Genomic DNA, 16,164 nt, shown 5'->3' with positions numbered 1-16,164 from the left:
TCAGAGCCTGTTCTGAAGGCGCAGAAATGAACGAGCTTTTCGAGATTCTTTAGGTTGATTGATGGTTGCAAACCTGTACGTGTTATTACAGGATATATGTAAGTCCCAGACAGTAAACAGTAGATGGCTGGTCTTATGCTTGAAATTACACCTATTATTTTTCCCATTTCAACTCTTAAACAGGAAACTGGAGTTTATTAAACCAAAAAACAAAAACAAAAAAAACAAAACCACGAAATAGTGAAACCTCCTAAAATCACCTGTGACAACTGTTCAACACATTTTGACTCAAGTTGCACTATTAGATTTATCTAATTAGGTTGTTTGTGAGTATGCTTGTTTTACCCTGAGGTTTAAAGTAAAGTGTAAGCAAAAGTGATGTACCCCTGTTGTGATGACATTTTACAGGCGTCAACTGACTTGTGACCTTTTAAAGACCCACTTCCCCCTCATTGCTATGTTGCCACAAGACTGAAAAAGATCTTTAAAAAGCCTTTTGCCTGCTGTCTGATAACTCTGATTTTTAAAAAAAGAAAAGAAAAAACTTTTTTACTGTTTAATCAGTGTTATCAATTCATTGCGCGCAAAGCAAAGCAGAGATAACATTTGACCCCAAACATGTCCACACCCCCAGAGGAGCACATGATGACTCACAAAGACATTTTTAAACTGACAAAAAGCACTGTTAAGATGATGTTGAAATTCTGTGTCCTGGTACTGTAGCAATACTTAGTCATACATGGAACATAGGTACCGTATGCCCTTACGGGGTAAATGCTGGTTTACTGGACAGATAATGAGCCAGTAACTTCAGTTTTTATGTATATTGTAATAATATAAACTTTGAACATCTCAATGATCACAATTTCAGAGACTTTTTAACTAGTTACATTGTAGACAACAGCAGCAGTGAGACCTCTGAGATCAAAGCTCCAGCACTGTTAACACTGCGGAGAGCTGAAATCCAGTCTCATCCCGCTCAGTATGACACAGACTGTTTCTGGTTATTGCTTCTCCCCCACAGGGACTTCCTACTGCTCATCACGGACCCAAAACTAAATGGAGGTGATTCATGACGAATGTCTCAGCAATGGGGGGTATGAGTTAGCTATTATTTACGACAACTTCAGAAACAAGGCTGGGGAACATCTGATTTTATTGGGGTTTTGTTTAGAACTTCCAAGTCATCCCAGATATTTCCATTTCTTTCATACATTTTCTCCTTCCTTCTCAATTACGATCAGAATTTATTTCAAACCCAAGTCAGAAAAAAACAAAAGAACAACTGCTGACGCAACTGAGCTCCCATTACTACAGTAATCAGACAGTCTATGGGTAAAACATCTCCTCTTGCAAACCAATGCACTCATGTGCACTCAAACCACAGTTTCTGTACGGCTTACTTTCCGTTTCTCTTCAGGAAGCTCTTGTTTTGTTCAGCAGCCTTTAGTCGTCTTTCTTATGCAAATGAGATGTATGAAGTCTTCTGTGCCGTTGCTAAGTACCACTGCTTTCCAAGCTGGTGGAAAAATGTGTGTAATTCTAAATGTCATCTGTCTATATCTCCCATGTAGGGTTATACTCCCTCTGAACACCTTTGTTTGGAGATTACAAACTTATGAGAAGTTGAGAGAAGCATTTTAATGTTTGCTGAAATGACACCAGGTTCAAACCGGGCACTGTTAATCTCAGGGAAAGGTATGTACTCCATCTGAAACTTTTAATAACAGTAGCTGAACTTTACATTGAAACAAGGAAGAATCACTGTTAATTTTTATTTATATATAATCTTTTATTTATTTATAAAAAAAATCTTTTCAGGGTCAAGGACAAAGGAGCAGAAAAATCTAAAATCACCCTCCTTTAGGAACTGTCTGAAGTTTTGCTTCAAGGTAAGAACTATTTCCAGATCTCATCACTACTGGTCTTATTTACTGCTTTAATGACTAACTTATTAATCACAAATCTTCATGCAAAGTCGCAGTTTGCCTAACATCAGTGTGAGGAGGTTAATGTAAATAAAAGTCTTGTTGACTGAAAAGGGAAAACAGCATTTTTTTAGAGTTAGAATGAACTTTGGACCTTGTGGATTCTGAATAAATTTAGTAGATCATATTAAATTTAACAGTGATTAAACGGTTGATAAATGTTGTACAGTATTTGATTAAAAATGTAACTTAAGGTGCATACACATGTAACGGAGTCTAGAGTATCCACGATTTTCCTGCAGCACCAGCTTTTCACTTCAACAGTGTGAACATTGAGCTGCTTTTAGTCTCTGGTTGACACCTCCCGGAAAATAAGCAAATTAGTCAAAGTACAGCCTCACTGCATATGTTGGCAAACACGAATGCTGGTTGTCTTCATTGGACGTCTGTGTGGCTTTGACTAGGACCGAGCGAGGATGGAGCAGAGAGAAGCACACAAGGATTCACATGCTGAACTGACTGAGGGAAGATTCAGGGAACTGGCATCAAAGTGGTTCATAGAGACTCAAGTGCCTCTCATCGTCCACAATGGCTTCTTCCCCACTTGGTTCCTGGGATTCATCACCAGAAAGTAAGTGTTCACTGAGGAAACTGTTCGAAAAATGAAACAACTCGAGAATTAACTTTTACCATCAATATTAATTTATTTTGTTTGTAAAAAGTAAGATATCTCATTCTCTGAAGTGCTGCAATGCCCTAATTTTTATACTCTGCTGTTTCTTTATGGAGGTGTTTTTTTTTAATTTGTCAAATTGTTAAAAAAAAGTAGGAAAGAAAAGAAAATACATGTATATACTGTAATTTATTACTCAAGTTCTATTAATTTACATGGACAGTCACTGAAGTGTCAGTCAGAGTGTACATCAGATGCAGTGATATTTTAAAGCAGAGATTTTGGTCAGCTCTGTTTAGTGCTGAAACCAAGAGTAGAGAAGGCGGTCTGGCTCAAGAATTCACACCTACTTTCAGATTTAAGAAACTTTTTCTCCAGTGGAAAGTGTCCACTTGGTAACACACCCACTCTCACCCACTGCCCTTTCTTCTGGCAGACATAGACACCTACATAAAAAGTACAAGGGACAGTTACGTCAGAGCCTGAATATTGGTAAAGATGGGTTTAAGGCCTTGTCACAAAGTGGATTTTCCTTTGATGTAATTTCCAAGGTGAATTATGTGATCCGCCTTTTTAAAAAAAAAAAAAAAATCAATTTGTTCCTTTAAACTTGTGCCAAATGAGCTTTTGGGAAAAACATGTACTAAAAAGTGAAGTTTGGGTTTTAAAGCTGTTCTTGTTCTATTTACAGGGATGCTGAAGAAATACTCAGAGAAAAGGAGCTGGGCTGTTTCCTGGTCCGTCTCAGCGATAAGGCCATTGGGTACATACTGTCCTATAAGTGAGTATTGGTTTAGTGTAAACAAGTTGTTGTGGAGTTGTTCACTGATCATACACAATCTCCAGTTATCAGTACTGCTTCTACAATTTTTCAGGCCTAAGTATAAAGAGTGATTTATGTCAAATCAACCATAGTTATATTTTCAGGACTGCCTCTAAGCTATTCATTGGTGGCTTACCATATTAGTAGTGAACATGCAAGTCACCAACGGGATGTTTCAGTGGTTCGTTTAGTCTCAAACAGAATTAAAATACTGTACTATCGTCAGCTTGTCTTAACCACAGATCTTAGATCTAATTTTAACTCCAAATTGTTACAGATTTTCAGTCACTGTTTTATTTCTTTTTTTTTTTTTTTTTTTTTTTTTTTAAAGTACATCATTTTTAGATTTTTGGACTCAAAACTAGATCTAGCTCTATATCTATAACATGGGACCAACAAGAATGTGCTGTGGAGAGTCGGGGCTTTAACAAACTTTTTTTTCCTGTTGTAGAGGCAAGGATCGGTGTCGACACTTTGTGATAAACCAAAGTGAAACAGGGCAGTTTGTAGTCTGCGGAGACAACGAGGGACATAACACAGTACCAGCTCTAATAGAATATTACAAGACAAGTCCCATTGAGCCGTTTGGAGAGTATCTGACATCTTCATGTTTTGAGGTGAGAAAAAAAAAAACTTAAAGTCACTTTAAGTAACATTGATCAAAAATAAAGGTCTGACTGGTGTTTATACTCGCAGGTAATGAACGAAGACCTGTATGACACCATCCAGATCAGCCCTAAAGAAAAACCCGTGGCTGCTCTCAGAGCTGTTAAGAATGTGCGAAAACAACAGACTAACTTGGCCTCAGAGCAGCCACGCGCACGACCCCCAAAGAGCAACAGGACACTAGAGGTGAGTACAGTTCATCATTTTCAGACAGTTAATCTAAGTAATGTTTTAAAGTGAAATTGTTAGTGAATTAGTATTTCCAAGCAGACTGTGACAATTCTGTTTATGTCAAACAGGAAGTGCCACCTTTGCCTCAGAGGAGCAGACACTTTGATAGTGGCCCCCTGACTGACCAGGACAGGGTTTGCTATGCTCAGCTTAGGAAGATACCAAGATCCACACACACCATTCAGGGCCATTTACCTGGGGATAATCCAGGAAGGGTTGAGAGATCCACTTCACAGGATCAGAACATCATTCGCTATAGTCCTCCATTAGGACGAGACTCTATTTACTCTGACCCCAGCCTGCTGGAGAGCAGCAAGAGCAGGTCTCTACCACTCCTGGACAACAGCTCTGACGGAGAGCACAGTCACAGACTGAGTGCACCCCCACACACGCCACCGAGACTTTCTCCCAAGCCCATCAGACCGTGTGCCCCACGGGCAGAGAAGACAGAATCATGCAGCATGGACTACATGAGTGACAGTGCTGTCTATCACCTCGCTGGCAAGCCTGGCAACCCACACACTGCATCGTCTAAGACCAACTCCTTCGCACCAGAGCAGCGTATTGACTCAGTGTACGCTGAAGTCCCCAGTGGTGGCACCTTTAGTCGCTTCTCTCAAGACAATACATATGAGCTGGTTCCTGGGCACGAGGACTCAGCTCATCCTAAACCCAACAGCAACACTTACGAGCCTCTGGAGGACGTCAGACCCAAGGTGTTAAAGGTTAGTAATGTCTTCAAAATGCTTTGATTTAAATACTTCTAATAATAATTCTAATTATCCAATAATAACAATCTAATAATTATCCAAACCTGTGCTTAATGTTCAGTGTGCATCATTTTCATTTGATTATGAACTTATTTACCTCCTGCAGAATGACAGATGGAAATGGCTCTTCCCTGAGGCCAAGAGGAAATGGTGAAGATGTTAACTTACCAGCTACTGAAGAAAATGTTTACTAATTTTACTCTGACACTACTGTGTTACTAATATACACTCTCTGACAACTTCTTTTACATAATCAACACTGGATTACATGTTCATAACCATTCAAATGTCATCTTCTGTCCTTTTTATTTTTAATATATTTATTTAAATATGATGATGCATTTGCATTTTTTCTTTCCACATGTAAATCTGTGTGCTAAATAAAACACAAATTGTATTCTGACGTTTCACAAAACAGTTCATGCCATTAAACACAAATCCAGAAATAAGAGACTCTAAAATAATTATTTTCGGAGTGACAATCACTGGCAAAAATGTATACAGCCTTGGGTGTTCATGTTCAACAGAGAGCATGTGGTTAGATGGTTGAAGATGGCAGAGGCAGCCAGTCAGAGGTAAAGAAGGCACAAAGTATCTACAGTTTGACCACTGCCTGCTTATGACCCTCATTTCATTAGTATTCTAGCTGCTGACACAGAGCTGGGTGTGCTGGGATGTAGGATGTCGGAATGATTATGTCAATCCAACCTGAAAGGAAAAGGGTGACGAAGCTCAGCACAGCCCTAACTATGGGCAAGTTTCTGATGCTGCAATGAAACTTAGTGAGCGTATAGAGGAAAAAATATGCTGTTCACCTGCAGTTTGTGATGTGCTGTGCATGCCAGTTTGTGTTGAGGGAAATTACACTCATCAGCGGAGACAAACTGTGAAATACTGTACATGCCATGTCTGAAAAGGTTGCTAGAGATGTTTTTTTGCCCTCAGCACAGATGAGTTCACATTTCTAAAAGTTTTTGTGAGACATGTTGCAGTTGACGATAGGTAACAACAGCAAAAATACATTTTGTAATGTGTTTTTATATTTCAAGCTTTTGTGCTCAAGATAATGACTATATAACTAATAAATCAGGATGTCATGGATAATTCCACTCCACTGCAATTCCAAGAATTGCCTTCTAAGGTTATCAAAACTCTTCACTTATAACACGGGTTCTTGTCAATTTATGCACATGCTTGGAAAGAATCCTAATAAAACGTATTTAGGTCATACTGATACTGAGAAATACAGTATACTTGCAGTCGAAATTCAACAAAACCCTCCTTGTACTCTATTTACTACTGACCTATAAAATGTTTTGACTACAGACTGCTACCATCAGTGCCGCATTTCACTGACAGGAAACTTTATTTGCATACAGATTTCAAATGTCTGTATACGACAGCAATGGGGAAGTGGGTCAAAGATGTTAAAATGTCATTTATTAACCTCTGTCATGTGCTGCTGTTTTACTTTCCAATTGCAGTTTTAGATGGCCCAGTAAAACTGCTGTAAAGTTAAAACTTCAATGGCCTGTTTATGTACTTGAATGCTTTCTTTGGTAGCCCATATAGTTACTTTTATAAGCAATTAAACAGATGTACAGTCGTGTTATGTAGAAGTCACCAAATAAGGTGTTTCCCCTTCAAGTCAAGTCGAACAAACAAGGGTATGCAAACACACTTCAACATAAAAAACAAAATAGTTTGGACTATTAACAATATTTTGACATTTCTGAGGTTTTGTCTTTCACAACTGAGAACCAGTGTCACTGGAAGATACGAGGTAATGTGTGTAACTTCCTATCAGAGATAAACAAGATTTCGTAACTGACTGTCTATCAGTGAGTTTCTATACCCATGAATAACACTGATAAAATAAGAGAAGGAGGGGGGCAAACAGTATAAAATACCTTTCCCCTATTGGTAAAATCTTAACACCCAATTTAGAATTCATAAGCAGTATATCAACACTTACGTAATTGTTGATACATACTATAATATAGTTTTTGACAGACATAAGCCCAACGTATTTGTCAAAAATTCTGAATTATTCTTAAGTAAACTAATGACTAATAAAACAGTATAAACAAATTCTACAGTGTGTTAAAAAAATCTAATCTGTTTCTACACATCAACTATTGGTTTTAAAGTGTTTATGAATGTGTTCAAAACTTCAAAAGGACATGTTGAAGTTTGTTTATTTATGAGCTTGGAAACTGGCAGCACATTTTAACTCAAAGGCCTATTATTGGATTTCTCCTGACACTTTTAGTTATGTCATGGCCTTCATCAGCAGGTGGAGTTTGTTCATTAGTTAGTCTAGGCCTAGTGTGTCACAATAAGCTGTTTATTAACTGTTTAAATAAAGCTTCCAAGTGCTAAAATGGGGAGGATCTTTTGTATGTTTTCAATTTTAAGAAAAAGTACATCGAGACAAAATGATACTTCTGAACATATCTAGAGAATCGTTATCTTCCATTGAACACTTTGTTAATCCTGCATTGTCGTCATGCTGTGAAAGCTAAAGGCACGATCTTAAATCAGGTCAAATTAGTATGAGTATGACACACACACACACACACACACAGAGTTTGGCCCCTCTCAGCCTCAGAAACAGTTGCTTAAATGGCTGCTTTACAGCCCCAGTATCACATTATGCCAGAAGCTTCTCTGCTGGAATCATAATTAACAGATGTTCTCAGAGAGACCAGTAATTAATGAAGCCACACAATCAGCACAGCTTTGCCCTGACTGTTTGATACTGCCCTCATAAAGGGAACTGGAGATAATGGAACAAATGAACTGGCTGCTCTGCTGATTGCACACTGTTTGACTGACCTCACTGTCCTCTTCCTTCAGCATCAACGTCTCTTCATTTTTCATGGTTAAGACTGTGTACACTTATATTTTGGCGCTGATCAGCATAGATGTAGTTTTCTCAGATGCTGCCTTGTTTATTTTTTATTTTTTATTTTTTTTTATTTTTTGCCACACATAAGGTCCAATAGCAACATGTAACGGGAAATAAACCAGGACTGTTTCCTCTCAAAACACACCAGTCTTGGGTTGCTTGTTCTACTGTGTTATTTTATCCTGCAGCTGGTGTCCTAGTTTCTACGTTGTCCTGCATTTGCCTGACTCAGCACCAATTCACCAGGTCATATTTATCTTGCAACCACTGCACTTAGCAGCAAAGACATAAAGACGAATTGGATGGGACTCTAAGCAGATGACTGGCCTGACCACTTTGGTGACTGATAACGAAAAGTGCCCAACACCCATTTGTACAGTATGACTCACTGGTGAAACCTGCGCTGAAAGCATTAACTGTACTCCATATGTACCTGATCCAAATCTGCGTCCCACAGCCTAGAAACCAGAACCCATTAACCATCAACCAGCATAACCGAGGCCATTTCCTCCAGCTTTCCTTTGAAATGAACTGCGTGTGCAGGATGTAATCATGCTTGTGAGTGCTGAGGCAGCTCGCTCCTAATGATCACATCCTGCTTAACAAGTTATTACAGCTCATATGATGGGCTGCACAGAGGCACAGTCATTTCCTGATCTTTACTGTGCACACTCCTTGATCATCACGGGTGGGTGGGCTGAGGTGAGCTGGTTGAACAGATGGAATATTGCTGAACTCATTTCAGTTGCAGTTCAGGTGAGAGCTCCTGTATTTAACTGATTCTTTCATGCCTTGTCAGTGACAACAATAAACCACACAAATGCATTCACACACAAGTAATTCGCTCAAAACACGCAGAATAAAACATTTATTCAAAGTAAGACAAATACCTGAAGTCACATACAATACTGTAAAATGTATGTCCAAAAGATGGCTGTAACTAACATCTCATGATAATGGCTGAGGCAGATGAAAGCTACCAAAATTAATTTAGATGACAGAGCCCTTCATTTACTGGAGAACAGTAAGATATGATTGTCATCTTGTTCCAGTTTCACGAGCAAAAAACATGGCTTTAAATGACTAAAAGCAACACACTGCATGTACAAATACTGCATAGCTTATTTAGAATATCTGTGTGCCCTTAAGGCCAAGGCTGTGCTTTCATTCACTTCAAGCTTTGTCCTTAGCCTTATATCTAATGTGTCACTGCAGGAAGACGTGTAATATAGGTAGATAAGCATTTTATGCATTCTCAAATGTGCTCAATAAGTGGCAATTCAGAGGCCAGCTCATTTTAGACTTTTTTCGTTTCCCATTTTCAACCTTAAAATGAGGAACAGTGGCAAGCTAGGCCAAGCCCTCTGTATGTGGTAAAAGGAAAACACATTTTCATCTACAAATAAGAAATTCAGGGTTCTGGGAATTCAGCCTTAGTCAGTATTATTCTTTCTAACTAAGCAGACTCTACCGAGGCAGGTGAGCACTGATGTGTGATTTTTTTTTTTGACAATAGGAGTGTGAGAGAGGCACTGTGCTGTGGCCGGGACATGGTTCAGGTAGAGTCCTGCTGTGGCCAGGACATGGTTCAGGTAGAGTCCTGAGGTTCATCACACTGCTGACCTTGAAAACCCTCCATGGAGCCCTCTCATATTCGTATATGGAAGGTACTAGAGTAAAAAAAGAGACAATATAAGGGAACAGGCATTGAAATTACAGCAGTCACCGTGCACGTAAACAGGCTGACTTACAGTATATGTGAGTATAAACACAGGAACAGGAATCAGGAACAGATGTGTTCATCTTTTCTGTGGTTACAGACAGTGGCAAGGCCATTTACATAAAAATTAATCAGCATAGCAGTGTCTCAGGATTAAACTGATGACAGTTAAATCATGGAATTGATAATCAGCTATCTGGGGAATGAAAATTGTTCTTAGCAAATGTTCAAATTTTAGATTTAGATTTTAAAATGCCACTGCTTTTCGTGTAGAATGAGAAACTTGAATGAGAAACACATGCTTTTAGATATGTACACAATCTTAAAATGTTATTTATTAAAAGTTACATGTATTGAAGTACCTTAAAAAGTCGGGAGCCCTTGATATCATATTTTCAAAGTCAGCAAAGGAGAGTTTGTTGTCTCCGTCCAAATCGGCCTCCTCGATGGTCTTCTCACACACCAGCTCCACCTCCTCAGGAGTCAACTCTTCCTTAGTCAGTTTATTCAGAGTCTTTTCCAGGTCCTCCTTGCACAGGTAATTATCCACATTGAAATCTGTGTGTAACAGATAAGTGCTCATTTTTATTTTATACAGCTCTGGGAACTTTGAAAATTAAAATGTATCTTTTAGAAATTCAGCATTACCATATATTTTGAAAGCATAAATGGCCTTGAGTTCTCTAGGAGCCATTTCACTGAGGACTGAGAACATGTCCACAAATTCATTGAAGCTAAGATTCCCCATCCCGTCCTCTGAGAACGACTCTACAATCCTGTTGCGAAATGGATTTTCCTACAAGGTGAAAGGGGAACATTTAAATACATCAGTGCAAATGTATGAAAAACACCCTAAGGAACCATAGGTTTCATGACCATGTGGTTTTATGTGCTGGTGTCAGTTTCACATAGGAGCTGCAGCGGTGTAAACTCTCAGGTGTATTCTGCTGATCACACAATTCATCTGAAAAAGGCTGACTCTTTCTTTTTGCTGGTATGGCAAAGCCAATATTTTCTCCTCTGCTGCTCAACCATAAGTTGCTGCTAGATACTTTATATCCCAGGTAATTAGATGATTTGACACAACTTGTAATAAATTTACACTAAAAGGGAGGCCATCAAAAAGCCTTAGAACCTCACTAACTCTATATCTGTAAGTAATATAAGTAAAACTACGGTCTTGAGCACAGTTAGCATGTCTGAGCTCAATACAAGCTCAGCTGCATTTAGATAAACAGCCATCTAAAGCCATGCAATTTTAACTGAATGTCCTAAGACACAATAGCAGAGTCTGAATCTGTCTAGTCGACTCAACACAGCTCATTAAAACTGAGTCCTCAGCAAGATAGGAATGTATTTATGGTTATGAAGCTGTAGGGGACTGGGTGATTGTGTATTGCCCAGGACTCATCAATCCTGCCTTGACTCTCTCCATCTTCTTCCTGCCATCTTTACAGCCCTGCAATCACACATCAGATTTACACACAAGGGCCAATGATACCCAGAGATGCATTATGAGTCTCTGTGCGAAAGCCTTGGTGGGTAAGGATGTGACGTGATATTACACAACATGCCATTTCTAAAATTTCCGGATTTTCTTTTCAAATGGCAGGTGCATAAAAATAGGAGGGAATGCATCTGTCAGGGTAGAGAGCCAGAGCATTTCATGGCACATTAACCTTCATAAGCTGTGTCACAGAATCAGATCTGTGATGATGATGGTTAAAAATCAATCCTGTCCTCTAGAAGAGAGTGTGTATTGATTAGGTGTCAGCCCACATGAGCAGCGGGTGCCACGTTTGTTTTCCTCATAGTACAATCCAAAATAAGAAAAACACAATACTGGTACAACCTGTTGGTGAAAAACAAAGAATGGCTAAAAAGTGTTTATTTGGAAAGGACTGATACCATACTGAGGTATTCTGTGGAAGGATTTCTTACCTTTAACTCTGGCATGTTGACTATCAAGGCTAAAGGCAGTTTGCAGTCAGGATCATTGGTGTAGTCCATTGGTACAAGATGTGGAGCCAACTCATGGTATCTGCCGTGCAACCTGAAATAAAAAAAATAAAGACCACTGTATGAATGAAAACCACATTTCGGGAAAGTTGCAGCTTATCTACAGCCCCCTTTCATGTTGTCCTTTGACTAATCCTGTCATGGTGTACCTTTGTTGCCAGAGGAGAACCTTTTCAGCAGGTACACTATGACAATTAAATTATAAAAACCAGTCAAAATTATGGAATTCCATTACTATACTGCTGGAAATGAACGAGTAAACCTGCCGTTTTAATGTACGATGACCTTTGAAGCATTAGGTTTCATTTTTAAATAAACTCCACATATGAAGAAACAAAAACACTGCCATGTTATATTCTAGTGTTCTAATGCTGAATATGATATAAGGCCAAAGGCAAATCAGTGACTTTATGGTGATCAGTGATAACCTGCTTTGTTGATGTTACATAACTGTGCTGTAACAGCTGCAGCTGGGGACAGAGACAAGGAGTGTTTTATGAAGGTCATAAAGTGTAGAACCCTATTACGCCCTCTGCTGATTGTCAATTTGGTTTCCAATCCACTGCTGGCCTTGGAATCAAAGTCAATTCAATATCACTTACAAGGAACATGTACATGCTCAATTTGTTGATGAGTGAAAAAGGGAGAGAAAATGACAAATGCTTTGTTTTGTCAGAAACAAAGAAGCAACACAACTGGGGAAAATGCACTAATTTTTAAACAAAAACAAACATGTCTTAAATTAAAAATGTAGGATCATACAAGTAGTGTTCTGTTGAATTTTAATTGTTGAGAGTCTTGAGAGTTCATGTAATTTTAGAAGGTAGGAACAGATGGACACATGCCTTACTGTTGGAGATCATTTCAAAAACAACCTTAATTGCAAGTGCGTGAAAGCAAATCAGACCCCAATTCCTTCACGCCTGGAGTCACATAACCTTCATCCTTATACAATGCTACACTGCAACATTCTTGAGTATCTGCATTTAATTTCTTTAAGCTGCTATTTATCTTCCAACATCTAGAACCGCTGACAAAAGACACTGAAACATGAGCATCACTGGTCAACTGCATTAAAAAGAAAAGCTAGCGATTTGTTTAATTTATGCCTGTCATCGAGGTGGTGCGTGACAGGGAGAAATGATGCTACCCAGTGAGTTATGATACCTCACGCAATCACTAACACTACATTTATATTTCTTTCTGTCTTTTTTTTTGCATGCATTTGCACGTGGAGGTGACACACATTGAAAGAGGTAGAAATGTGACACTACATTGGGTGGTGCTGTAAACAACACCACAGTCAAAAGGTGAACATGACTTTCAGAGGTTGCAAATAACAGCAATCTCCGTGAACAATAAACACTTATAGTGTGCCACTCATAGATGTAATAACATCACAACAATTGTGTCTGTATTGGCTGTTATGCTGCAGCCTGCTTGTATCTGCAGAGACCTGCAGATCAGTTGATGGGGAGATATGAGAAGATTGTACATGTGTTGGATAAGAGAATCATTCAGGATGTCGGTCTGTACAATGACATTTAGCAGCCATTAAGTGATAAATGGCAATATCAAAAATCTGACCACATTCCTTAATTTTACTTTTCGCTTACAGCTTTGTATGCTGTACACTTCATGTGGTAAATCTATAAACACAGACACCAATAAAAACATTATTTAGGCTTTCTGACTGAAATTTTAATGAAATTGACACTACATTACCAGATTACTAAAAACTGTGTGTGATCTGATGTTTACAGCACGTGGTGAAATGTGTGGTTTTTGACTGATCTACAGCGCATCTGTGAGCATCAGAATTCAGAGGTACGCTTCACAGAACTCACCGCAGAATTTCTTTGCGGGTGAAAAACGTACAGTCCTGCAATGAGACAAAAACAGCATGTCAAAACACAAATATGATACAAGTTTGATAAGGGGCTCTACTGTATGACATATTCTTAGAGTTATGGTAATTATTTACATATTCTAAATAAGGACAAAAAGCACTGTCAATGACACATCTGTGAGTCACATAAAATAACATTACAGTTCCTGTAAAGTCACGTGAACAACCCTTACTGTAAAATGCTAGTCGAGGCATCCGGTTTCTCTTAAACGATGATGTGTGTGAGTGTTGTCACTTGCCACTTGCAATAGGAACGCTGAGGCTGGGGAACATGATCTGCTGTTGTCTGACATGCAAGTGCTGGCACACGCATTACCCAACAGCCCTACTGGGAGCACCTCAGTTTACATTCTCCCTTGTATCCATTCTGTCTGAGCTGTGCTCCTGAGTGTGAGGAGCAGAGCGCAGACAGATGAGCTCCAGAGACAATGTGATTAACAAAAAAATACAAATTTCCTGGGAACCCCCATCACCGTTGAATATACTCAAGTCAAACACAGGCCTTCTGAAGATATTTGGGTTGATTAGTTTGTGTCAGAATATATTTAAAGCAATATTTGACTATAATATCATAACCTACTTGTCTTTATCCTACAATATAACACAGTAAAACCCATGGGAAACACAATAAAGTAGTGTTTGTACAATTATACTGCCTGAGCATTGAATTTCTTGGGGGGAAATAATTATTAAGGCAGAAACAGAAAGAGTAGCAGGAGTAACCAGAGAGGCTCTTGAGAATTAAACTGTCTCCTGAGAGTAGAGTTTCACAGCATATCACGCTGGCTTGGCATCAATTATTAAAGTCCACACCTAATGGCATGATAAACCTGGGCCCATGAAGATGTGTTTCTTCTCAGGAAAACCTGTATTATTGTTACAAGGACCAAAAGGTCAGATCTTCTCGGATTCTAACTCAGCACAACACTAGAGCCTCCGGTTTGCAATGAAATCAAGACCTTCGCTATTCTCACCTATCAAGACTTTGTCAATATTTAAACAGTGGAGTCATAACTGATGGCACTTTAGATGGTAATTGATTATTGCCTATCATTAATTGATGGGGAATCCAGCACCACCTACATCCATTAGACTGAGGTCTTTTCTATATTTCTCACAAAAGATTCAAACACAAAACACTACAATGATGAATATTGTTCTTTGCATACACTTGCTTTGTGCTCCACTTTGTCTTCCACAAACGTTTTCTCTCCCCATTTCCATACAATTACATACAAAGAAACTGAATGAATTTCGGGCCGTTGTTTTATATTTTAACATGATTTTTCTGATCCTGGAGTTCATACATGATGCAGGTCTGGACACAGACATGCAAACTTACCTGGTAGGCATCAAGTTGCTCGTCGGTAAATATTGTTTGCTTATTCCCCATTTTGATCAAGTAATCTGTTGCTTGTACACATTCACAACACTGAACGTCCGAAGCCTTTTCTCAGTGAAAGGCATTTAGGGAGGTCCGCGGAGTCAAAGTCTCCGTACAGTATGGGCCGAGGACGTTGCAAACTCTTAATAAAGGTTATTGGCGTCCTTGAAGGAGATGCCCGCCATGGCTGCAAAAATGCAGAGGGTGTATAAAAAAGAAAAAAAAAAGAAAAAAGAAAAACAGAAAAAGAAAAAGTAAAAGACAGGTGTCCAGTTGTGTCGGTGTCAGTGGAGGCTGACTGCTGAGTCCAAGGAGTGCAAACGGATCTGCTCCTCTTTAAGCCCTCATGCTGTCCACCGGAGTCAAGACAAACCAATGGGACCTCGGGTAAATAAATAAATAAATAAATAAATAAATAAATAAGAGCTAGGACCCGCTGGTAATGGAGAAGCTGTCCATATATATTTTGAATGAAGAAAGGGGTATAATTTGCAGAAGTAGAAATGTATTAAGATTATTTCTCTTTCTGCTTCTTCTTATTATTAATGCTTTTAATCATCATATTTTATAAACTAATCACATGTTTTGTTTATGAACTTATCTGTAAAGTATGGTTACATTACATAAATGTAACCTAGTGGGATATAATATTTCCATCTAAAATTGGAAACCTGTATAGACACAAACATAAAAAGATGTCGGATTCTTTCACCATAGACATTTTCCATTAATCTATTTTCCAGTTTTGTCTTTTCCCTCTGTTTGAAAACTGCCTATACTTCTATTTGAATAGCAATTTTTTGTAGGTTATTTCAACCCCGAGTGGATTACACTTTGTATGCTCGTTTATTTATGATCCCTTTGATTTAATTAACACATATAATCACTGCTTATTTTTTATAGTTATCCAGTAGTAATCCACGCCAGAGCACCACAGAGGAACAGTCGTAGTCAGTGCTGCAAGTTAACAAGAATAAAACTTCTGACACACAGAACCTGTTGCTCGGAAGCAACATCAAATAAATACTGAATCCCCCCCTCCAGACGCGTTTTCATTTTCCAGCGCCCTCTAACACAGTGGACCGCCTCCCTCTTTGCTTATCCTGAGCTGGACTGCAGAGACTGAGGTC

At 38.8% G+C, this 16,164-nt stretch overlaps 2 protein-coding genes across 3 annotated transcripts; one reads left to right on the top strand and one right to left on the bottom strand.

Moving 5' to 3' along the window:
- The first annotated feature begins 1,481 nt into the window (after positions 1–1,481).
- On the top strand, positions 1,482–5,488 carry LOC121182182 (SH2 domain-containing protein 7-like). The gene is made up of 8 exons (XM_041038553.1): positions 1,482–1,698; positions 1,822–1,892; positions 2,393–2,559; positions 3,293–3,382; positions 3,876–4,041; positions 4,121–4,276; positions 4,390–5,046; positions 5,198–5,488. Exons 1-8 carry the CDS (start codon positions 1,644–1,646, stop codon positions 5,243–5,245), a joined length of 1,410 nt encoding a protein of 469 aa, XP_040894487.1. The 5' UTR covers positions 1,482–1,643; the 3' UTR covers positions 5,246–5,488.
- A 3,704-nt stretch (positions 5,489–9,192) lies between these two features.
- On the bottom strand, positions 9,193–15,043 carry cib2 (calcium and integrin binding family member 2). 2 transcript variants are annotated; one of them, XM_041038762.1, is made up of 6 exons: positions 14,993–15,043; positions 13,589–13,623; positions 11,664–11,775; positions 10,371–10,518; positions 10,085–10,280; positions 9,193–9,672 (listed from the first exon to the last, which is right to left on the bottom strand). In XM_041038762.1, exons 1-6 carry the CDS (start codon positions 15,041–15,043, stop codon positions 9,651–9,653), a joined length of 564 nt encoding a protein of 187 aa, XP_040894696.1. In that variant the 3' UTR covers positions 9,193–9,650. The 2 variants fall into 2 exon arrangements, with proteins under 2 accessions (XP_040894696.1, XP_040894694.1); XM_041038760.1 differs by lacking the exon at positions 14,993–15,043 and adding an exon at positions 13,915–13,963 and having other exon boundaries at positions 13,589–13,643.
- Positions 15,044–16,164: the final 1,121 nt, after the last annotated feature.

The sequence above is a fragment of the Toxotes jaculatrix genome, chromosome 5 (assembly GCF_017976425.1).
Source record: "Toxotes jaculatrix isolate fToxJac2 chromosome 5, fToxJac2.pri, whole genome shotgun sequence".
NCBI lineage: Eukaryota > Metazoa > Chordata > Actinopteri > Toxotidae > Toxotes > Toxotes jaculatrix.
The sequence above is the reverse complement of the archived record's forward strand: the minus strand, read 5'-3'. Positions and strand labels throughout refer to the sequence as shown.

What these genes read in the sequence shown, in the direction of transcription:
- cib2 (XM_041038760.1), bottom strand. Translation starts at nt 13,963, where the DNA reads ATGCGTGTGCCAGCACTTGCATGTCAGACAACAGCAGATCATGTTCCC. An exon ending in TCAACATGCCAGAGTTAAAG is followed by an intron (nt 10,519 to 11,663) that starts GTAAGAAATCCT and finishes TTCACCTTGTAG; the next exon opens with GAAAATCCATTTCGCAACAG. An exon ending in AGGGCTCCCGACTTTTTAAG is followed by an intron (nt 9,673 to 10,084) that starts GTACTTCAATAC and finishes TTTTTACTCTAG; the next exon opens with TACCTTCCATATACGAATAT.
- LOC121182182 (XM_041038553.1), top strand. Translation starts at nt 1,644, where the DNA reads ATGTTTGCTGAAATGACACCAGGTTCAAACCGGGCACTGTTAATCTCA. An exon ending in TGACATCTTCATGTTTTGAG is followed by an intron (nt 4,042 to 4,120) that starts GTGAGAAAAAAA and finishes TTATACTCGCAG; the next exon opens with GTAATGAACGAAGACCTGTA. An exon ending in TCAGACCCAAGGTGTTAAAG is followed by an intron (nt 5,047 to 5,197) that starts GTTAGTAATGTC and finishes TACCTCCTGCAG; the next exon opens with AATGACAGATGGAAATGGCT.